A 25016-nucleotide genomic window follows, 5' to 3' on the forward strand; every position below is an offset into this window, starting at 1 on the left:
TCATTAAAGGAAAAAAAAAAAAAAATCTCATGAGATCCTAGCATGTCCACGAAGCAGCAGAGACTTTTAGGAGAGATTTTAACCTTGACCTTTTTTAAACCCAGTAAAGTAGAGAATGGTCAGAACCACTGTCCAGGTTTTAGGAGTGTGACCCAGTTCGACTCCCCCATAGGGTATGACCTGTGATGTTTAGCATTAGGCAGCCCTTGGGCCAAGCTTTACTCCTAGCAAGGAGACTAGAGGTGTTCTCTAGCAACAAGCATTTTAGGAAAGAGAGATCAGTATTATTATTAAACAGTATTTATATAGCGTCAACATATTACGCAGCGCTATACACTACATAGAGGTTGCAAGTAACAGATTACAGACAGTGACACAGTAGTAGGAGGGGACACTACCCCTAAAAGCTTACAATCTAAATGCATTCCTTTTAACAATAAGCCATTATTACAGTGTTTTAGAACTCCTTTTTTTCTTTCTTTACTCCTGTGGGACAGCTAAAATTGGAGTAGAGCACGAGTGAGTTTTTTCTGATATCAGCATTTAAATTGGCTGTTGTTTTGTTTAGTTTGCAGTGAACATGTTTCGGACATTACCGCCATCCTCCAACCCCACCGGAGCAGAGTTTGACCCAGAGGAGGATGAGCCGACGTTAGAAGCAGCATGGCCACACCTACAGGTAGGCACCTTCCTTTTTTCTGGGATAACAGTTCAAATGTCGCCATTCTCCTTGTACATTTTAATAATTCATCTCCCCGTGTAACCAGCAGACTTGTACCTGAAAAATGCACAAACTCTTATCAGCCTCAATGTAGTTAATTTATTATAGAGGACAGCAAGAAAAAACATTTAGTTTACAGATTATTCTATTACTTTGATATTTAACCCCCCTAGTGTGACTCGGGGTGGATTCCACTTGCAAAAAGCGGTAATCCCGAGTCACACTCAAGGTAACTTTAGAAGCCCCCCTTACCTTTGTCCCGCGCTCCAGCGGCGATCTGATGGTCCCACTGTGATGTCGCCGCTGTTCGCATCAGCAGTGAGACGCGAAGCACAATGCAGAAGGTCTGTATTGTGCTTTGCATCTCCCTGGATATGCAAGCAGCAGTATCGGGGTGAGGCGGGGTGGGACATCACCACTCGCATCACCCGGGATGAAGTGACATCTTCCGGGTGATGTGATTGGTGATGTATTCGGGGGGTGTGGCCGGGTGGGAAATTTAAAAGCAGATTACAATATAATCTGCTTTTAAATGGTTTTTACAGTAATAAAACACTATACAACATACAATAAAAATAAAAGTACATTTTTAATTTGATATTTTATTTTTAAGTTACATTGTTGTCTATTTCATTATTATTTATAATTATGTATTATATTATAATAAATAAATATAATTTATCATACCCAGGAGTTAATTCTAAGAATTACAGGCCCACAATATAAACAAAAATTTCTATGCAAAAAAATTAGGATCATTTTTTGCATCAAAAAACTGATAGAATTAGAATGCTAGGGGGGTGTTAAAGTGCCTTTGTTTTTACTCAGTGGGTGATGGCCAATTCTTCAGTGTTGTGGTTGCTGTTGCCAGGTTTTTATTAATAATAAACAGGATTTGTATAGCGCCAACATATTGTGCAGTGCCGTACAAAGTTGTTTGCAAATGACACAGTGACACAGGAGGAGGATAGTGACACCATGCCCAGAAGAGCTTACAATCTAAAAGTAGATCTTGTATGTTGCTGTAAAGGCCTGAATATGGGCCCACTCTTGTACAGCATTTATTTTTAAGGTTCCATAAACCTGTGCCAAAAAAAGTTCTGTACTTTAATAGTGGAAAAAGCTTATGCCAAGTGAAATCAAAATAAGGGGGTCTCCTATTGCTGGCATCCTCAGGAAAATGCCAGCTGCTTAGTTGTGTCTGACTTAAGGAGGAACTAAAGCTAAACATGCTCAAATTTGTCTATTCTTTGCCATTAAAAGCCATCCTTTTTGCAAATATTTTTCTTGTGCAAAGTGGGGCCACTTTGGGTACTTTTGAGTCTGACCCTAAACAGGCATGATGAAAATTTCTATCATCATACTTGTTCCTCCCTGATTCTCACATTACAGAATCTATAATCAGAATCTTTTAACTAGCTAATATTGAAACTTGCAACATCAAAAATTATGACTTTATTTAAATTGTTTACTTAGCTTTCTTCATATGTTGCCTTTTATTTTCAGCTTGTGTATGAATTTTTCCTGCGATTTTTGGAGTCTCCGGATTTTCAACCCAACGTAGCGAAGAAATACATTGATCAGAAGTTTGTTCTTCAGGTAACTATTGCAATGTATTATACGTCTCCCTATTATTATTATTATTATTATTATTACTATTATTAATATTATCAATATTTATAAAGAGCCAACCTAATACACAGCACTGTACAATAAAAAGGGTTAGCAAATGACAGACAGATATAAACAATGGCATCAGAAAAGTTTACAATCTTATTGTTTTCTGATGCATTTGTTGCCACTGTTTTGTAATCCTGCCTCTTGCCTTCCTTAGTTGTTGGAGCTCTTCGACAGTGAAGACCCCAGAGAGAGAGATTTCCTGAAAACAACTCTGCACCGGATCTATGGCAAATTTTTAGGCCTTCGTGCTTACATCAGGAAACAAATCAATAATATATTTTATAGGTAAGTGCTCAGTTAAAGCGTCTGCATTGTCTGGCAGTGGAACCTGTACTGTGTGCTGAGAACTGAGATTTGTCTTAACAGTATCCTACACCTATAAATGTGTAAATGTAGAAGTCATAAGATTTTCTCAGTGTTTCTTGACCTTTTTATCATGGGGGAACCCTTGACTATCTTTCAGTTCTTCAGGTCACTTCTTTTATAATTACTATATCCACAGCTCACAGTACATTAGTGTGGTGGTCAGTGAGAAGAATTCCTCGTACATTGCTAGTTAGTCAGTGGGAAGAATGTCACAAATAAGCAAAAAGATCATTGGTGTTTATTAAACTGACCTGAGGCACAAACTGCTCTCATTGCTCAAGGAACCTCTAGCAACCTCTGGAGGAACCCTGGTTGAGAAACACTGCACTAAACAGTATAGTACAGATTAGTTTTAAAGAACACTTTTCTTGCACCTGTATTCATGAATTGAAAATGTTATATGGGAAGCACAGGAGACATAAATAGACAATTTTAAATGTAACCTATTAAACTCTTCTTCCGTCAAAGCATACCTTGGTTTCAGGTTACTATATTGGCCTGTTACCGTGCTCAAAGAATACAGCAAACATCAAACTCCCAGATATGTAAAAAAATAAACACTCTGCAAGATGTATCGGCTGTAATGTTATCAGGAAGGGCAGTGAAACGGCATAATAAACTTTATTACTTGTCTTGTTTCATAAAGTCTTCAGGGGCGGTTACTGTGCCAGATGGAAAATGTTTGCATTTATTTTTTAAAAAAGGAGAGGGGGGCTTGTAGACTAAGCTATGGAACGTTGTCATGGAATGTTTGCGTAGATGTAGGAGTCCATGTGTCTACAAGTTCACTTGGCAGCCAGCAGAATTCGAACATTACCCAGTAGGTGCTGGGTTTCTTTTGACTTTAAAAGTATAAGGCAACTTGACCCTTTTTTTTATTAACTTACTATTTTTTTTTATTTAGGTTTATTTATGAAACGGAACACCACAACGGCATAGCAGAGCTTTTGGAAATCCTTGGAAGGTTAGAATAAATATTCTTTTATTTGCCGTCTTTCATATTTTATTTATTTATTTTTGAAAATACATTTATTGAAAAACAGGCAGGAAAATATTTACACAAACTGCATGCAAACAACAAAGTATATAACAAATGTACAAGGTCAAAATGGTATAAATATACATAACAGAAGTAAGAACTGTCACTTTTCTACATACAGTGAGAGACATTGATTGTAAATCATAGTTATAGTCTATTAGGCACACTTTGCAGAAAAGAAGAGAAAACACGCTTTAACTCTGTACAGAATATTTTCTTCCTTCTATTTTTGACTAATTTTTTGATAGAATGGGATAGGCAAAGCTCTTGCTTTATATAAGGGGAATACTTTAACAATTGATAAATTGTTTAATCTTTTGGTAATTGCAAATCTTTGTGTGGCAGAATCCAGGGCAAAGGATGGTACCCCACTACTCTTACGTTTTTATTATGGGGTGGGGTGGAGAGATGTTCTGGTCTGGCCTTAATAGTTGATATTTGATTGAATATGAGAAGATAACTGTACTTTTGGTACGGTTGTCCAATATCACCCACATGTCCCGAAAAAAAAACTATATTTTCCTGTCCTCATTCTTGCCAGATGGACCAATATGGGTAATTCACAAAATCTGCAGCGAATCTTCTGACTGGGGGGCAACTGTTTCTTGCGCATATGCTTTAAAAACCTCTAACTATTCCTATGGGAAGACCATTTTAATTTTTTTTTTGTTTTATTATTAGAAAGCTCCCCATAGGGGTTAGTTGAGATTTTCTGTTTATAGCAAAAGATGTTTGGCAGGTGTTTAGTTCACAATGGTTCACAATGAAGTTCTAGAAATAGGTTTAAGACCTATTTGAGGTAGGATGTCCATAAAAAGAATCTTTGTACTAATCTTCATGAGGCAATCTCACCATGCTTAACACCATTGTCTGTTTTTCAGTATAATTAATGGGTTTGCCTTACCGTTAAAAGAAGAGCACAAGATATTCTTGCTGAAGGTGTTATTACCATTACACAAAGTGAAGTCACTCAGTGTCTACCATCCACAGGTAACTGCTAGAATCTATTATCCTAAATTACTTTCATTTGTGAGAATATCTAGAACAGTTTGCATTCATTGTCCTGGTCAGTCATGTGTTTTAGGAGAAACCTGCCCTGCTATAAAAGGACATCCAAACCAAAAGTGATGTTTTAAATATCAGCAATTCTTGGCGCACATGTGTGAACTTCATGTATGGTATCTATTCACCATCCTTGGAGTTCCTCAGCTTAGAGCAACAACATATTACGCAGTGCTGTACATTAAATAGTGGTTGTAAATCACAGACAGACACAGACAATGTAACAGGAGGATGAGAGGACCCTGCCCTGAAGAGCTTACAATCTAGGAGGTGGGGGAACTATCACTCAATAGGAGGGGATCACACAATAGGAAGTACATGTATAATTGTGTGTCTTTTTTTCTGACGTTTAAATGCCCTTATAGGTTTCCAGGCTACAGGGATTATATAACACTAGTCCTGATGGTGCTAATGGGTGGTATTTTACCCCTTTTTATAGTTGGCTTTCCTTGTTACTTAACGTGCTCATCAATGCTCACAAACACTGACTGAAATGTCTGTGCAGACACATCTACGTTGGGCCAGCTTCCCCCTCATCCACCACCTCTTCTGCTTAAAGTACCTTTTATAATTGTTTAGCAGATGAGGATGCAAAGATTTAGTGGGTACGGCAGAAATACAAATACTTTACCATTTGAGATATGGCAGCAATAAGCAGTATGCACACAATATAGCCGAATAGAATATTATTGGTCTGTGCATTTGTATGTGCCATATGTTGAAATCCTTATGGTTCAGCTTAAGTTCTGTACAGACGTCAGATTTCAGATGCTAGAAAAGATCTTTAGTGATGGTTTCCAGTAACAGGAGAACAAACACATGTTATACACATAGCTTTTTTGTTCTTTGGAAAGGGGAAGGGGTGTAGGACAAGCAAGTAGCACTACGTTGTGCTCTTTTTCCATAGAAAAGTACAGCTGTCAATTATCAATTCATTCATGGCCCATCCAGTGGTGTGATAAGCTTCCGATGTGCCTGTCTACGCCCTGTGTAGTTCTGCATGCACCTGTGGTGCACTGCAGATATGCCATCCAAGAGGTCAGAGAAATGGCTGCTAGTGATTGCCAGCACTGATCATAAAAATGACAGGAAAGTATGAAAACCAAAAATGGATGCCTGGAGGTGAACATTAAAATTCATAAAATCTCAATAAGGTATAGGAAAATCCAGAAAAAACATAGACACCTAGAAATTCTGCCACACTTGAACAGAACTGGGAACTTGGACATAAGCCTGATCACTGCAAGCATCATCAGGTGGCATTAAAATACTGGGTAAACTAACATGTTCAGGACAGTAATAGACATTATGACCTTGTACATTCTGGGCAAGGTTAGTGTCTGAATAAAGCTGCCCCCAAATGTATACTTTCTTCTCTGGGCTTGCCCCTCCTGCCACTGTAAAATGCTGGGTGTTACGAATACGAATGAGCGCATAGCCACCTCTCATGATTCAGTGCAAGTAGGGCTGGGTACTGTTGCATGGCTGAGAGGACAATGTCACCGCTCTTTTGCTTTCCTTCACGGGCTACCACCAAGTATTTTACTGGCAATAGAGATGGAGGAAAGAGCAGCAAAGGGGTTGTGCACAGTCACTGTCACTTAACAGGATGACAATTTCTCTTTAAAGTGTGTCTATAGACATAATCGGATCAGTAAAATTAGGCATAATTGGCTATACAGTGGTGGTCTCTTTGTTCGGTGCCTTACCACCTCATACCTTGGTAGTTGCAAATCACAGTTGCATCTTTCTTGTGGAAATGTAAACATACACATATCTAATAACTGACAATACCCTTAGTGATCTCTTGCTGAAGTGACCAATACTCTGCAATATGTATAGAGTGTAACTTGTTGGTCTTCTTCCCTCAAATAATCTGTAGCTGGGTAATATTCTGATGACCTATATGACTAGGAACATGTGCAATTTACAGCCTAGGTTGGCCTACTAACAGTTTTTAGATTAAAAGATCAAAGTTTGTTTGCTAAACCACTATTAATCACTCTTTTTTTATGTTTTCTTCTAGCTGGCGTATTGTGTAGTTCAGTTTTTAGAGAAGGACAGCACCCTTACTGAACCGGTAATTTTTTTTTTTTTGATACTATATTTGCTGTCATTTTTTATTGATACATTACCAGTTATTGCTCTAGACAAATGTAGCACAAAATAATGTCTTTGGCCTATTGGCTGCTTAAGTTACAAGGGAAATGTTTTCTGGTATATAACACAGAATATGAAACCAAAGCAAAACACAGCTCATGGGAACCTCTTGTGTCCGACAATGGAGTGGTGGTTTCAGCTGTTGGAAAATGTAAAACCCAGCCAAACTTTTTCAACAAAATGACTTTGGTATATTTAGTTTATTACCTTTTATGAGCTGTTCTTGGACCATAAGGAAACTATATATTTTGGCTATCGTTAAAGAAACTGCAGATACCTGGAATTCTGGGGAATATATTATCTTTCATATCATGCCTTAACAATGCTTAGTGCCTTTTTCATATGTGCTCTTGCAGTGCAGCATTTTGCAAAAGCTGAAACATTGCATGAAGTGTCAGGGTTTACTTTATCTCACAATGCTTATCTTATTTGACAGATTTGGACAAAGATAAGTCCTTGCTAAAAGGTGACAAACACACATACAGTGTTACATACTTAAAGTTCTCTACAGAGTAAGTGGGTGTTGGAAGAGCCAACAATTTTATGCATCTGTTCTCTGCTGGGTTTGGAATCCTGAAGCCAGCGCAGTGAAATGTATATTTGTAAAGCAATATAAAACAGCATTTTTTTGGTCATGGTGCTGCACACTGCTACCATGCAAATTGAACCCTTGGTGTCAGCTGTTTGAAAAGCATGAAATCACTCTTATTTAAAAAAAACATTTGGAGAACTTTATACAAGCTTCACACAACATCTGGCCATTTAAAACCACAGGAGAATTGTGCTCGCTGTGATTCAGGACATGGCCAGTTCTCTTCTAATATGTTGTGTTAATTCCACTTTTCACAGTTCTTTATCCTTGTTGAAAGTAAGAGTAATGAGCTTTAGTCTGACTCTTGCCTATAGCAGCCACTTGCTTTTCGTGTTTTAACATCAGAAGCTAGAAATGCGAAGGAAAGGAATCTTACAGCTTGCTATGGGTGACCCAGACTGTTCAGCTTTCATGCTCCTAATTCAGGAATCCCATTCCTATAAGAAAGTATTGTTGCCATACTTTCATTTGGATTGTTCTTTTGCAGGTGGTTATGGCACTGCTTAAGTATTGGCCGAAGACTCACAGTCCAAAGGAAGTAATGTTTTTAAACGAACTAGAGGAAATTTTAGACGTCATAGAACCTTCAGAATTTGTAAAAGTCATGGAGCCACTCTTCAGACAGCTAGCCAAGTGTGTGTCCAGCCCGCACTTCCAGGTACAGTGTCATTTGTGATGTTATAAAGGTTTTTTTTTTCGTGATTTTTAATAGAATATAACAAAAAATGAAGCAGCAGTACCGCTATTTTTAAGTTATGTTCAGAAGTAATCAAAACCTAAGTGGCCATGCCAAATTTAGTAGCTTCAGTGAACTTGGGCAACCTGCCTACCTACCTAAATAACTTTAAGGCTCGGTTCACACCTGGAGTGGGGTCACAGTGCGTTTTTTCCACTTCATCACACCAGGAACTGCTGCCTCTCAGGAGACACTGCATGGTACTAATACTGCGCAATGTCGCGGCCTGTCAAATGTTCATAACCAGCGTCTAAACATCTGACAGCTGGTGACAGTGTGTGGTACTGTTACTAGTCGCTGCTGTGTGAGTGTTTTGAGCGGAGAGCAGTGTGGTATTGTGCAATTTAGAGGTAGGTGTGGTAGGTGATATAAAAAAAATAGTAAAGTTTACTAAAAGAACATTTACCGGTACATCTTCTGCTGACAAATCCAAAAATATATATAGGCAGCGCAGTAGCGTAGCTGTTTGCAGCTCTAGGTCACAGTTTCAAATCTCAGCCTAGACATCATCTGCATGGAGTTTATGTTCTCTCTGTGTTTGCGTGGGTTTCCTCTGGGTACCCCAGTTTCCTCCCACATCCCAAAAACTTGCAGATAATTGGCTTTAGACTATAATAGACATATGACTATGATAGGGACATTATAAGATTGTGAGCCCCTTTGAAGGACAGCTAATGACTATAGACTCTGTATAGCGCTGCATAATATGTTGGCGATATATGAATACTATCTAATAAAAATATATTCAATTTGAAGGACAATACAGATTGTAAGTGGAGCACTGAAGAGGTTTTTTATCAGCTAACCTCTTGGCTTTGTCTTCCGAGTTGTAACAAATGATCAGATACTATTGATGGCCAAGCTGCACTGTGCAAGAAAAATTAGGGTAATATTAGAAGCCCCAGGATGCTTAGCTGTGCCTTTCTATAGTCTGGTTTAGAGATGGTGTTAAACCCTGGTGGTTACTAGTTGGGGTAGAATGGGTTCTCAGTTTTTAAAAGATTTTACAGTCTTTTCATTCACTCCCAGCACACTCTTTTTTTTTGTAACTGTAATAAAAAATTCGGGGTCTCTGTTTCTTTTCCAGGTGGCAGAAAGAGCTCTGTATTACTGGAATAACGAATACATCATGAGCTTAATCAGTGATAATGCAGCTAAAATCCTACCCATTATGTTCCCATCATTGTACCGAAACTCCAAGACACATTGGAACAAGTAAGAAAAAAGTTTTTTCTGGTCGCATATTTATGAAATTTCTCCTTTATCCAGGTCATATAGCTGGTGCTAGTTCAGTCACAACTAAAAATGTTAAAGCGGTCATCCAGGTGGCCTCCACAGTTCATCATCTTAGATAACTCATGCCGGTCTTGGAATCCTTTTACGTGTATTGCATGATTAGTTGTAAAACAAAGATACAAATATTCTTCCGCATTTCCATAATATAAGGAAAAAGTGTTCTGCAGAACTCAGAGCTTACAGCATCTCTAAAGATTTTAGCAAAGGCCAAGGCATACATTTTATTACTAAACCCCTGAAGAGTGCCTCTTGTTCAGGAAAGCTTACTCTATGCCCTATTATTATTATTATTATTATTCAGTATTTATATAGTACCAACATAATACGCAGTGCAGTACATTAAAAAAGGGTTGCAAATGACAAGACAGATATAAACAATGAGGAGGAGAGGACCCTGCCCAGCAGAGCTTACACTCTTTGGCTACGTACACACGTTAGATGATTCTCGTCTGATAATCTGCTCAGGGCTGATATCAGAAGTGAATCTGGCGTGTGTACATCGCCCGTCATCCAAATTACCGTCCAGGTGAATCCACAGACCAGGAATGATCGTAATAAAAGTGAAGAGGAGAGAGCAAAGCAGTTTTCTTCTCTATCTTCTCCCCCTCCCTTCTCCATAGAGCAGAAAGGTGCTGTATGTACAACACTCGTTCATGCATCGTGCAGTCTTTTGTCGTTGGAAAGGATCATGAAAGATTCTTTCCAACGACAAATATTGCATGTGTGAACATAGCCTAAGAGGTGGGGGAAGTAGCACACAATAGATTACTTTTTCTTTTTTTGGACTACTGTCGGTTGTTTGTGTTCAAATGAAGATGGATTTTTATTCCCATACAAGTGTATAATATTGCAAAATCTGCTTGTAGCTGATCGAAAGGGGTAACTGGTCATATGCACATTTCTGTGAATTCAGAATGCTCTCAGAAGTGTCTCAAACGAATATCGTCACCACTAGCCTTCATGGTGGCCTCAACATCTTGATATGGCATAGGGCCACCTTAACATGAAATCCAACCTAGAACAACATGTGAATGGATGGCTTCACAAAGATGGTTGTTAGATTTTCCTGTAGTAGACAATATACTTGTCTACATATTTGTAGTTTACATATTTAAAAAGCTTCAGATCTAGTGTCACTTCTTTCCAGAATAACCATTCATTCCAGGAACTTCATCTTTGTTGGTTTCCTCAGCTGAACTTGTGATTGATAGAACCTTCATTTTCACAAACCTGTTAGACCAGATGGCTTTAGCCTGGATGTTTATCCTCTATATTCTGGTCTTTATGCACAAGAACGTCACCTGCTTTTATTGGATATATAAAGGCAAAACTTTGTCGCCTTAGTCCTAGACCCCATCAGGTTTTAATCTCGATCTTTGTTCATGCTAGACGAATTCGCTCTCTTCCTTTGTCCTTATGACCATAGTCACTGTGACTGAAAGCTATGAAGAAATTGTCAAGCTATAGTTGTCACCAAAGCATAAATAGATGAGGGCATTTATTCTAGTAACAACTAAAAGTTTCTCTCCCTTCCTGTTGTGCCTCTAAGACAAGTCAGTCAAATCAGACACAAATTGTGTTCTCCCCAGCCCCTTTTAGCTGGGTGCACCACCTGGTACTTTTCAGGAACCACTCAGCTATGTTTGGGTGGTTACTGATGAATAAGGGTCATAACACAGGGGTTGCCCCCCGCCTACAATTTCTTCCCACCCAGCTTAAAATAATTTCTTGGTTGAGCACCCCAAATGGCAACAAAAACCTGATGGATTCTAACCATTGTCTGCTGTGTCCAAAATGTTAGTGTTTTGGCTTTTAGGTTTATCCAAGATTAGGTTGCCATTCCTGTGCACGGGCAGCACGGTGGGGGTTCAGGGGTCCCAGGTTCCATTTCCAGCCAGGAAATTATCTGCATGGAGTTTGCAGGTTCTCCCCGTGTCTACGTTGGTTTCCTCCAGGTTCTCCGGTTTCCTCCCACATCCCAAAAAACATGCAGTTAGGTTAATTGGCTTTCCCCTAAAAATTGACCTTAGAGTACATTAAAGACATATGACTATGGTAGGGACATGTACAGCACTGCGTAATATGATGGCGCTATATAAATACTGTGTAGTAATAATATTTATAATGTTGTAGTGAAGTTATTGACCCTGGAACATGCTGATGGGTAAATGAGTGGGGAGAATGAGCTCATCATACTGCTGCTTATTTCATGGCCCAGTCACATGATAGGTGAAGGAAAATATAGGTGCAGGCTCTGCTGCTGACAGGCTTCACCCACTAATGGGCTTTTTTGTAGAGGAGTACTGATATATAACTAATAGAAAAAGAAAGTCCTACTCTCTGAGTGGACCCAAGTGAGAAATTACTGGCATACCCATATAAAGAATAAAAACTTTTTTTTTTTTTTAAACATGCATATAAAATCATGATATCAACATGCATGACATAATAAAAGGCAAAGAACATGGCTTTGATCTCACAATTAATCACATGTACAAAAAGACTATTACATTTTTCCTGCACCCCGGCGCAAATGATACAAAATTCAGCAAGGACCCTGCTTGTCACATGAGCAATCTAAAAACTTTATAATAGGGTAAATCTAATTAGAAGGTGGGAATAAATAGTTCTAGAGTGGAGGAGCTCTGAAAGACAGGGGAGCTAAATCTGAAATTGGAAGTTAAAGCAAAACTATAGTCCTCCCCCCTTCCCCAAAATATTTCTGATCAGGCAGGTTCATTATTTTGAAGAAACATGCAATGTCCTTTCTACAATACTTCTACTTGCCTGATAACATTTTTTTAATAGACTCTTAAACTATATTCTTCCTTTCCTGGTTCAGCCATCTGGTTTGGATGGCATCATTGTGCATGCTTTCTTTAACAATCAGACACTTTGTTTTATTATGCATGATCACAGTTTTTTAATGTAAGGATTTAGTTCCAGAAATAAATACAATTTTTGTAACTATCTGGAATTTTTAAGGCATGTACCTTCAAAAAATATAAGATCTATTTACATTATTTAAAATCCATTATTGTCTTAACAAACATTTAAAAAAAAAAAAGAACTAAGGATTTAATTCTGCCTGCTAAAGGGAGCTAAATGAAAACATTTTAAATATCTTTAGGAGCTCTGTACCATTAGCTACAAAATAAAATACACCAGCAAAACGACAGTTATTGGAATTTAGTGTATTTTTTGGTAATTCTCAAAAAATCTCAGTTATGTTTTTTTTCTGCTTTTCTCACATGTAATCTGGCACTAAACATTTCTTCTACTCATCCGTCAACTGTTCCAGTCTCCCTCCAGCTGCTGGTTCTGGCTCTTTCCGTGGCTGGAGGGTTTCATGGCCGCTGTCATCATTCAGGAACTGTGTTCAGGAAGAGACACTAATTGGCTGGCTCTGCCTGAACACATTTCCTGAATAATGACAGGGGCCATGTGAACCTCCTGCTGGGCCCGTAGCCAGAGGGAACCTGGAACGATTGTTGGGTCACTATAAAAACTCTTTAATGGCAGATTGCTTGTTAGAGGATGGGGAGCCGGATTGTGAAAAGAGTTGGGAACCAATTTTCAGTGGTTTATTTGCAGGTCAGGGATTCGCTGCAGCCAGCATAAAAGCAATCATGTCATCAGTGGTAGCTTCAATATTTCTTTCTCTGCATGTTCAGGGTAAAGTGAAATGAACACTTCACTTATAGTTCACATCTACATTGCCAAATTTAAAAAGTACTTCTTTCTTGCCTCTGTTTGAGTTATGCAATATTATTCTTTTCTAAACCTCTTCTACCATTGCAAATCGTTCCGGCGGATCCATGAACGACTGCAATACAAGTGAAGGAGAGAGAGTGCAGGGGGGTTCCATTCGCTCGTTCTCACCCACCCCTCTCCATGGAGCAGAATGGTGCTGTATGTACAACACTCGTTCATACATCGTGCAGTTTTTTGTCATTGGAAAGGATCATGAAAGATTATTTCCAACGACAAATACTGCATGTGTGTACATAGCCTAAGAGGTGGGGGAAGTAGCATGAAAGATCCTTTTAGACAAAAGTCTAACGTGTGTATGCAGCCTTAGTATAGGATCTTTTGGGTTGTAGAAGAAGTGGCTTGTCTGCCATCAACAATCGTCTTGCTGCTGTCTAAATGATGGTGCTCTGGTTGGCATAATCCACATGATCTAGCCTTTGTGGATCTGTCTTCACTATTTTTAATAAAATATGTACCTTTTATATACTCAAAATAATACCATGGTAAAGTAATGTTGCCATTTGTCAAATTATTTGGGTATTCCAAATTTGGACTTTATCACTAGAAGAAGAAGGTCCACCTGGAGAGGTGGTGATCCTATGAGCAGAAGCCAGGAGACTTTTTTTCACAGAAAACAGCAATGGTATAAGGACTTACTGTAATTTCTTGGATTATTTCTGCTTCATTTACAAAAAGAAAGCGCACAGAGCGTATTTTTTCTAATTCCAAATGACGTGAATATTCATGCAAGCCCAGGCTATCCAATATACTTGCTTTGCTGCTTGCAATATGTATAGGTGATGGTTACCTCTGTGCTTTTGAGGGCTGTGTTTGGGGTTTGTTTTGCCTTGTAACTTTCAGTAATGCAAGATTACATTTCCTCATTGATTACAATATTTCCATTTTCTTTTTTTTTTTTTTAGGACTATACATGGATTGATATACAATGCATTGAAGCTGTTTATGGAAATGAACCAAAAACTATTTGATGACTGTACTCAACAGTTTAAAGCCGAGAAGCAAAAGTAAGTTTTCCCAGTTGCATAACCATTATTATTATTATTATTACACAGTATTTATATAGCGCCATCATATTACGCAGCGCTGTACATAGTCCATAGTCGTGTCACTAACTGTCCCTCAAAGGAGCTCACAATCTATTGTCCCTATCATAGTCATATGTCATTAAGTCTAAAGGAGTTAGTCAATTGTTAGGGAGAAGCCAATTAACCTCACTGCATGTTTTTGGGATGTGGGAGGAAACCGGAGTACCCGGAGGAAACCCACGCAGACACGGGGAGAACCTGCAAACTCCATGCAGATAATGTCCTGGCTGGGGATTGAACCTGGGACCTAGCGCTGCAAAGGCCGGAGTGCTAACCCCTTGAGCCACCGTGCTGCCCGTGCTCCTCTGTATGCTTTGAGGACCACTTAGGGCCATCAGAGTGTGTAGAGGTTTTCTTAAAGAGGAACAGCAAATATTTCTGTTGCGAAAAGCAGAAATAGTATTGTGTTAAAACGTTAAAACATTTCTGCATAACCAAGTGTAGGTTTAGAATTTAGAGAAGGAGCAAACATTCTAATATGTTTGCACTAACATCAGTGTCCCGTTGTTATAGGAAGTGGTAATGGTGGTGTGTTGATTGTTCAAGGTATAGGCTAGGTATGTACACACGTCAGACGATTCTCATCCGATTATTGCTTCAGGGCTAGTATCGGACGAGAATCTAATGTGTTTACAGCGACTGTCCAACGTCATTCATGGATCCGTCCCAGCAACGAACAACCGCAATGGAAATGAAGGGGAGAGAGTGCAGAGGGGTGTCATTGCTCGTTCTTCATGCATCGTGCAGTATTTTGTCATGGAATGTACCATGAAAGATTGTTTCCAACAAAAGTCATACCTATGTACGTAGCCATGGACTTGGCAGATGTAAAGGTATCACTATTTGATTGTGTTATCCTCCTGCAATACTCAGACTAGGCAGGTGTATTGCTGCCTAGAAAATTACCGATAAGAGAAGAAAGATGAGCAAACAAAGAGACCTAATCAGTGTCCTAATCCATTGTATATTCAAAGGGACCCATGATTATCACCTATGCTTAAGTCTACGTGCACACATTAGACTTTTGTCCTTGTAAAGGTTCTTTCACAATCATTTCCAACGACAAAAGACTGAAAGATGCATGAACGAGCGCTGTACATACAACGCTGTTCTGTCCTATGGAGAAGGGAGGGGGGGACAACAGAGCAGCAGCGGCACCCCACTTGCATTGTGATCATTCGTAGATCCACCAGGAGGAAGTAGGACAGCTCTGAAATGATAATTGGACGATTCATCATCTGACGTGTGTATGTAGCCTAACTCTAAACATGTCTGCTTTTATCTCTATAACGTGAGGAATACGGAGAATACTGGATTCCAGAAGGAAGATAAAATTGTTAGATACTTCTTGATGAGCTCACAATAAGTGACAAGGACACTGCACTTCCTGCAAGTATTTTCTGTACTTACAGGAAATGTTTATGATCTAAAATAAATAATGCAACAACCATATCTAAGGACACGTAAGCTGCAGTATAATATAGCTTTCTGTTTAGGATTACTTATTGTTTAGGGGTAGCCAAATTCCTCCAATATTAATGGTGATATTTCTATCAAAACTTTTTTTACCCGAGGTGCTGACTTCTTGTTTTGTATTCCAGGGAGAAGCTAAAGCTGAAAGAGAGAGAAGAAGCTTGGGTTAAAATAGAAAACCTAGCCAAATCCAACCCCCAGGTGAGGACCCCTGGACTCCCATAATGCATCTGTGGTTGCTGGACCTGATAATGAATCCATGTTGGCAAAAGTTGCCCTCCCCTTGATGATGCTTCAGTCACCCAGGGCTGCACGTTTTGATTGGCTGACCCTGGCACACTCACCTCTGTGTTAGTACCAGCGCTGGGAGCTGCCACCTTGCTGCGGATCAGCCGGTCAGATTGAGCAGCAGACATGCAGTGAACTTGGCATTTGCTTGACTCCTGTTTTTGGGGACAGCCTGCATGACAGGCTAGTCATCAAGCAGTGAAGCCTCTTTAACCATCACCCCAGCTTTATAATGTTCTTCTCTGTGAGTGAAGCATCCATTGATGTCAGCAAGTTCAAACTGAACAGCATGAGTCAGTTTCCCAATTCTTGGGTTAGGGCGTTCCTGCACTACGATTTAAAGGCACCACTAACAAGTGCAACATTGTCATGTTGTTTGTGACCATTGTAGATATTCCGATTTTAAGTGTTTGCCTGAAAGTGATCTATCACGTGACATTTTTTTTAAAAAAAAACTTTAGACATGTTCTCTTTATTCTGTTCTGTTCATGAAATTTAGAGAAGCACACTTTTATTGGCTATTGGTATTTGTAATATGTACAATAAAGATGTTTTGACAGTTATAATGATTTTGGTGTATAGTGCAGCCTCGTGTATTAACATCCACATAACCATCCAGTCACCATCACTCATTATATTTACCAGGAGCTAACTCAATTACAAATGATATAGTTTATGTAGAAAAGTATGAATACAGGTAAAGAAAACTGTAACCATGGCTCTTGATTAGGGGCTGCATCATGTAAAGTTTTGTTCCATGTAAAAAATAATAAATTTTGGATAGCAAAAAGGTGCTGAGCCTCTGTCAGGTGCTGGCACCGGAGGAAGAGAGAAAAATAAAACAATAACACCTCACTAGCTGGTTGGAGTCCAAAGATCTTTTTTTTTTTCTTTCTTGTGATCTAAAGTGTTTTTTCCCCTCTGTATATGAAAGCTGCCTTCCCAGTATTTAAACCCTGCACGCTCCTAACCCCACCTTGCTTTCTGGAGGTGGAATCAGCACCATCAGCTCACCTCTTTAGCAGGCACTTGTTGCTGTTTTTGTACCTTTTTGGAAATTTCCCTTTACATCTTAGCAGGATGTGATAGGTAATCTCTCCAACAGAGACAGAGAGACAACACATTCAGAGTTTGTGTATATAGGTGTTGTTTATTGACTATTATTATTAAACAGGATTTATGTAGCACCAACATATTACAAAGTGCTGTACATTAAATAGGGGTTGCAAATGACAGATACAGACAATGACACAGGAGGCGGAGAGGACCCTGGCCCGAAGAGCTTACAATCTAGGAGGTGAGGGAAGTATCACACAATAGGAGGGTAGATATTGAATGGTGTTTGTTGTGATTGATGTTTGTGTTCAGAACTTGGTACAATGTGGATAACAGTTATGAGGCTTGTGTTTTTGACTTACTCTGTGGTGCATTTTTTGTCGCTGCAGCATGTCAAGTTAAATGCACTTGCAGGGCAGGCAAAGCAAGCCAAACACAGCCTTTTGCAGTTCATTATATGTAAAGTTAAAACCAGTATATATAGTGTTTTATATAAGAGACCATGGTCATATCATGAACAGTCGTCATGATTGTTAGGGGTTCCTTGAGCAATTTGGACCTTTAGGACAATTAAACATACACCAATTATCGTTTTGGCTATATATGAGGGATGTTTTTTCCCACTGACCACCACATTATTATACTGTGAACTGTGGATATAGTTTTCATAAAAGCGGTTACCTGAAGACCTGAAAGTTATTTCAAGGGTTCCTCCATGTTAAAAAGTTGAGAAAAGCTGGGGAGGGAAGGAGGTAGGACTACCTACCACCATATTTTTAGAACATGAAAGGAAACCAGAGTGCAAAAAAAAAAAAAAAACCCACACAAGCAAAGGCAGAACAGAAAATACATGCACATAGGGTCTAAGGGTTACTAAGAATTAAACCTGGGACCCTGGTGCTGCAAAGTAAAGAGTTCTCACCTCTTGTGCACACACTGTTCTAAACTATTTATCCAACTGCTATTGGTTTTGTAACTATGAAGAGCCAATTTATTAGAAAAGTGAAAAAAGTCTTGTAAAAAATCAGGAGTGTGCTTTGCTTACATACTTTCTACAAAAAAAAGTGTCCCTTTTTCTTACCTGAAAACATTAGAAGGTACATACATATGCTGTTCCCACGTTTGAATCTTGGACGCTATCTTGATGGGGTTTTTACGTTCTGTGTGTTTGCATGGCTTTCCTCCAGACACTCTGAAAAACACATTAAAAAAAAATATACTGGTAGGTAAATGGTTCCCCCTTAAATGGCTTTATATTGTTAGGGAGATTAGATTAGGACTATGGTAGAGACATTTGGGTTGTAAACTCCTCTGAGGGATAGTTAGTGCCATGACGTACTCTGTAAAGTTCTGCATAATATTGGTGCATATACATAATAATACTGGCTTGTAAGCATTCTCTATAGTAACTGCAGTTTATACAATCACTGTTTATAAAACTGAGGTGCGTTTTTAATTTTATTATTATACAGGATTTATATAGCGCAAACATATTATGCACCGCTGTACATTAAATAGAGGTTGCAAATGACAGTGACACAGGAGGAGGAGAGGACCCTGCCCTGAAGAGCTTACAATCTAGGAGGTGGGGGAAGTATCACACAATTGGAGTGGAGATGCAAGCACACCTATTGATAAGAATAACTTGTACAGCATATAAAGTATATACATTCCACTTACATAGCAGCAGGACAAATGATTAAATGGCAAAGAACATGGCAGTCGTTTATCTGGTGGGATAAGGTGCCGTCTCTCTCAATAAGCTTTATCACCGGTATTGTTATATTCCGCTGTGTCAGAGAGCTGCTAACTTAAGCCAGATGCTTCAGGAACTGAAAGGAGAGGCTCCTATGGAGTGTTTTTATATGAGAAACGTGACAAGTCAGTCCCTGAATAGCACAGACAATTGCTTGTTTGCAATTCTAAGCAAGCTCTCTTCTGCTATTTTGTTCTTGGAAGTTTGGCATTTATAGAGCCTTGTGTCAGTTTACGATTTTCAGTTATTTCTGATACGTCAAGGGGTTAAAAATATTATCCTGTTGCTCCCTCTGCCAGCTGGGAGTCTGAAAGGCAATGGCATGGCAAGTGGACCTGGCAATCTGCTGCGGAGAATTTTAATCCAGGAGGAGGGTGTCACGTAAAACCTTTGTGCTGTTAGACTGCATTGGACAGCCATAAGCATGAGCACAGGAGGCGCAGACTCCCTTGTTCAAATATCAGCGTGCTTGTAATACCTCTATAACATATGGGGCTAAGTCTACTAAATCCAAATTTTTGGATGTTTGTCTTTTGATAAATTAAAAGAGCAGCACAAATTTTCAAAATGAACATCGTGATTGAATCTGTGGATCTCAGAAATAACTGTTCTGATTGTAATCTTTACTAATGTAATTTCGATGTGATAGTCAACCAACACCACATGGTTAAGATGGTAAACTTTTCTGTGGTGCAAACTTTCAGTCCCCAATCCCTTTTAGAAAATAAAAAATCAATCCTTCAAGGCTGTAGATGTCCTTTTTCTTTATTTACATCACATACTTTCAAAGTGCAGATATTGCATCCAACTCCCTCTCACTCATTAAAAAAAAAAAAAAAAAAAAAAAAAAAAAACAAAACCCTCAACTTTTTGCTTACCTGAGTCCATCGTTGCCTATTGCTCTCTGGTGACTATTCCAAGACCAATGCTGCAGTCTGTGTCTAATGACCAAAAGGATCTCTCATGGTGACGCCATCTTGCTGCTGCAGCCTTCTGGAGCCCAAGAGAACCCTGCTACTAGACAAATAATAGAAAGCATCTATGGATACAGGCAAAGAATGACCCTCCAACTTTGTGGTGAGAAAGATAGAAGATTTGCAATCACATGACCCATGGAGATAGGTAAGTAATAGGGGCTTGTGTCATTTAGAAGGGGATGTAAGACAAAGAATATTGGGTGGAGGTGCACATTTCCAGATATAAGCTTTACAAAGACACATGCATGGTTATGGCTGGCTTAGTCAAAAGTATAAATCTAAAGTTTGATAGTACAAGGTATAAATATTCAGAGTTTTGGTGCTTCAGAGTGACCTATCTCCTGCCAGCCAGAGGACATATAATCTAAGAACTCCAATGATGAGGATCTGATATTGTAATGCTTACATGTGCCTCATTGATTTGTTAGAAATGTGTTTTTTGTTTTTTCCTTTGCTACAATATTTGGTTCCAAGCATGCAGGTTATTGTTTCATTTAACTTATTTTTTTACATATCCCTTGAAAAGCACACATAACATTAATCTCTGTCTCTGAGCTTTGTTTAAAAAGTGTTTGGACTGCTGAGATTACAAAGTATCTCTGAGTTCTGTGTACTGAGACAGCAAGTCCTGTTTTTTTAGCATTTGGATCTCATGGCTGTAGCTTTATACCTTTGAGACCAAGTCTTAAGCTGCGTACACGCCTCCAATAATTATTGTTGGAAATGAACGACGGATCGGGTGAAAAAAGGTGACCAACGCTGCTGCCGAACTAGGATTGTCTTTGGAAATGAATGACCGTCACGGTGGATCTGATTGGCCGATGATCGTTCGCTATCTATCGTGTATACGGTCATTCAGCAGTCGTGCATGTTTCTGCAATACACTTTCTCCTTTACATGTCCCTCCCTGCATCATTCAAACGATTGTATCTAGTGTGTGTACACTCTTGGTGGATGTACAGAATTGTGCACAATAGGATCGTTCAAATATAATCGTTGATCAGCCATAATCGTTTGTTTTCTAACGATTAATATTGGAAGTGTGTACCTAGCTTAAGGCTTCTCACCTCATATATAGAAAACAATAATAAACTGGCTGATGTTATGCCACATCCCAGGTACATAATACATAAATAAGATCAAAAAAGAAAACATAGGGATTTTAAAGGCATAAATGTAAAAATATATACAAAACCTTTATTTTTTAATACCAACCATGTTAAAATGGTTGCAAATAACATTTTCTAAAAAATTGTTTTCCCCACACTAGAAATATATTATTATTATTACTATTATTAATAATAATAAACAGTATTTATATAGCAGCAACACATTACGCAGCGCTGTACATTAAATAGGGGTTGCAAATGACAGACAGATACAGACATTGACACAGGAGGAGCAGAGGGCCCTGCCCCGAAGAGCTTACAGTCTAGGAGATACAAATATATACAAGCGCCACAATCACAGCTGGAACAATGTGCACAATTATTCACAATTATGTTTACAAATGTCAACTGAATATCATAGACATAACACTCCCAAGTCATCAACTTCTTATAGTGGTCTTAGCGCCCACTCAACGCATTTCGTTTTCAAAAGGAAAGCTTCATCAGGAGTATGAAAGGCTAAATTTCTTTACCCCGGCCTGCCTGCTCGTGAGTTCTCCCTGGCCCCTTTTAGTTGGGTGCACCACCCGGCATTTTTCAGTAGCCACCCGGCTGTTTTTGGGTGCTTACTGATGAGTTGGGTCACACTACAGGGGGTGCTAACCACCTACAATTCCTTCCCACCTGGCTTAAAAAAAATTCTTGGTTGAGCACTGCTGCTGGTATCCAATCCTGACTGTGGCAGTATAGCCAAGGTGCAAGTTTCCTGCATCCCTCTAACAAAAGTATTAAAAGTTCTTTAAAAATATTTTTCACCAATCATTTGACCCCTTGCAGTGCAGGCCAAACCATACTACATGACCTACCTGTAAAACATTGCATTCCTCTCAATACTTTTTTTTCCTTTCTGTTTCCAGGCTCAAAAAGATTTAAAGAAGGACAGACCTCTCGTACGACGCAAGTCAGAATTGCCTCAGGACATCTATACCATGAAAGCCTTGGAATCTCATTGCCGAGCTGATGATTTAATAACCCACGACGGGCATTAGACTATCATACTTTGTGGATTTTTTTTTCCTCCCTTTCCCCCCACTCCAGAAGCAGTTACACAGTAGAAAAAAAAATTTACTTTTTTTGTGCCATACCAATTTCTTTAAAATGCAGTTCAAGCTTTCTTCAACCCTGTTCTGTAGGCAATAACTTACAGCGTAACAGCCTAAGATCAGACGTTCAAACAATGGTAACAAAAACTTGCTTCTGTGATATGTGCAGAACGACGCAGTTACGTCAGCCGCTCTGGTGGTTGAAAAATAAAATTCTGAAAGAAAGCCATGACAAGGACACTGGTGCTTCAGAAACATGTTACTTGGTCAATGTACTAACCTCTTTCCTTTTCCTCTTTTAACTTGAGTCTCTGATATATTTTTGACTAGGGGGAACAATTCTTGGCTTTAACTGCATGTGCTGCGTAGACTTTTTTTTTTTTTGTTAACCTTTTCTCTGACAATCTCACATTGAATTTTTTCTTCTTTTTTTTTTGGGGTGGGGAGGCTCGATCTTGTTCTGTTTCTTTTCTTTGTGTATTGAAAAGCCATATTCCTGTCAGTCTTCATCACATCATCATCCTTTAAGTATTACCGAACCATTTCTATAAAAAAAAAAAGTGCACTAAAGGACCGTTCCACTACCATCCGGTGACACAAGTAACGTGCATTTAAAAAAAAATGATAAAAATAAAGGGAAAAAAAGCTTGTGTTAAAAAAACTTCTGATAATAAAAATCTGTTTCACTGCTGATCATGTTCCTGGGTATGGGCGTGCTTACCTTTTTCTTCATGCTTAGAAAACACCAATGTTGGCAGAGTTTTAGGACTTTTTTTTTAATCACTAGTAGCCATTGTAACACGTATACAATAATGTAGAAGCTGTTGGCTGTTTAAAATGTGTATATTTTTGGAGGAAGGCTTTTGTGAGTTTTATATCAAAAGTTTGAAAAAACTTAGTCCTAAGAAAACAAGACCTCGATGGCAGCCGGAGTGTTTTCATACGTTCTAAAGTTCTATTTTAGAAGCACACTCTCGAAATAGACCTCAGCGGTGAACCTGTAAATACGTCTGTTGCTGTTTGATTTTTAGATGCTGCTAAGATTTCACCTAGGTTACATTGCATGTTTCGTCAGGGTTTAGAGCAAGCCGATTTTTTTTTTTTTTTGATCTCAGGGTGGCCAGTATTCATTTTTTTTATTTTATTTTGATTTATTGTTTGAATTTTTTTTTATTTTATTTTTTGCATTTTTTTTTCTGCAAAAGCCTTTTAAAAACTCATCAAACCAGGTCAATAAGTATTAGTCGAGAAAATGTTAAGTACTACAAAAACAAAAAAGCTCTATTGTGGTAGTTTGTTATAGCTCCGTTTAAAAGCCCTTTTTTTCAGGGCGAATTTCAGTTTTTGTACGGGGGATATTTTTCTTCTATTTTGGCTTTTATGCCAAACTTTCAGAGGGACTTTTTCAGCAGAGAAAAGGCAATGGAGATCCGAACTTGTTCCATATATAAAGAATTAAAACAGCTTGAAATCGGGAATATTCTTTTGAAGGGGCGCTAGGTGCTTGTGTGTCGTATTTTGGTATACCATTGTTTGAACCTCCATCTTTTGCTGTTTTTTTTTTTCTTTTTCCATGTACATGGGCTTTAGAAAGAACGCTTCAACCCTTTTTCATTTTCCCCAACTTGCCGCCTGTATATCGATGTTTGGTTGACTGTGTAAACTCATCTATTTTTGTTCAACTTTTTGGTTCGCTTGTTCTTTATTGAAGATAAACATTCACCAAAAAAAGGGTAAAAAACACCATGGGACTTTTTTGTTTTCTCCTGTTCTATTTGTTCTGTGTGGTTTAACCATACTGTATTCTCCCCAGAAATGTAGGAATGTAAAGAAGGGTGGTGGCCTCTGTATTGTGACCCAATTCATCAGTAAGCACCCAAAAACAGCCGAGTGGTTACTGAAAAGTGCCGGGTAGTGCGTCCTGTTAAAAGGGGCTGGGGAGAAAACTGTTATAATCCATAAATAACCATTGTGTTTTTTAATCATCCTCAGACGTCGTGGAGATAATACCAAACTAATAAAAACATGGACGTTTTGGGAATTTTTTTTGGTGATTGTTTCCCCTTGGTAAAGTTCATCCTTCACCTTTTTAATTTGTTTTTCCCCACAGTTTTACCCTGTACATCAGGAATGTCAACAAGTACTATGACAAGTGTCTTTTTAGCGTGGCTGTAGTATGGCTTCATTTTAATATTGTACATACATTGTACTTTGTTTTATGGTAATAAGTAATAAAACTTTAGACTTCATATTTTGTACAAAATGGTCCTGTGTACAAATTGCAGTTTTGCGCAGAACGAATGGGCTGATTTCTTTTTAAACACGCCGTGCGGTTTAAAGAAGAATAAAAAAAAAAGTCACCAGTGCTGTACATTTGACAACACAGATGTAGTTGAGCAACAACTGGATTGTCCTTACTGCCTCTTACCGTATAAAAGATTTCTCATTCTGTTCTCAGACTTTTATTTTCTCGTTTTAGGCATTCTGTATTAAAAAAAAAAAAAAAAAAAACATTTAAGCACTTAATATTTAATGTGCTGTTGGATAGTTTTAAAAACTATTGGTGTATTATTTGGATTCAATAAAGGACATGACTTTCAATGATGGTAGCTGTGTTCATGACAACTCTTCAACTGAGAAGGAGGTTTTAATATTATGGGGGATATATATGTACTCAAGTATAAACAAAAATGTTTGACCTGAAAAAGAATTTGTTTATGCTTGGGCCACTAGATGGCTCTGT

At 38.6% G+C, this 25016-nt stretch overlaps 1 protein-coding gene and 1 long non-coding RNA gene across 5 annotated transcripts in view; one reads left to right on the forward strand and one right to left on the reverse strand.

The window, feature by feature from the left end:
* The window catches only part of PPP2R5C (protein phosphatase 2 regulatory subunit B'gamma), a 66589-nt gene extending 42067 nt beyond the window's left edge, over window positions 1-24522 (forward strand). For 2 of the 4 annotated variants that reach the window (XM_072428499.1, XM_072428500.1), the window contains 11 exons: window positions 569-679; window positions 2228-2320; window positions 2556-2686; window positions 3672-3731; window positions 4688-4796; window positions 6895-6948; window positions 8108-8278; window positions 9444-9571; window positions 14329-14430; window positions 16113-16185; window positions 22088-24522. In XM_072428499.1, coding sequence (XP_072284600.1) covers window positions 569-679; window positions 2228-2320; window positions 2556-2686; window positions 3672-3731; window positions 4688-4796; window positions 6895-6948; window positions 8108-8278; window positions 9444-9571; window positions 14329-14430; window positions 16113-16185; window positions 22088-22219 — 1164 coding nt within the window. In that variant the 3' untranslated portion in view covers window positions 22220-24522. Of the gene's footprint in view, window positions 1-568; window positions 680-2227; window positions 2321-2555; window positions 2687-3671; window positions 3732-4687; window positions 4797-6894; window positions 6949-8107; window positions 8279-9443; window positions 9572-14328; window positions 14431-16112; window positions 16842-22087 lie in introns of those variants that run through there. The other 2 variants (XM_072428497.1, XM_072428498.1) reach the window with 1 other exon arrangement.
* Window positions 557-20187, reverse strand: LOC140342348 (uncharacterized). Its single transcript, XR_011923044.1, has 3 exons — window positions 19963-20187; window positions 18410-18520; window positions 557-778 (listed from the first exon to the last, which is right to left on the reverse strand). It is a non-coding gene; the product is annotated as an uncharacterized lncRNA (long non-coding RNA).
* Window positions 24523-25016: the final 494 nt, after the last annotated feature.

Source organism: Pyxicephalus adspersus, chromosome 12, assembly GCF_032062135.1.
Source record: "Pyxicephalus adspersus chromosome 12, UCB_Pads_2.0, whole genome shotgun sequence".
Classification (NCBI taxonomy): domain Eukaryota; kingdom Metazoa; phylum Chordata; class Amphibia; order Anura; family Pyxicephalidae; genus Pyxicephalus; species Pyxicephalus adspersus.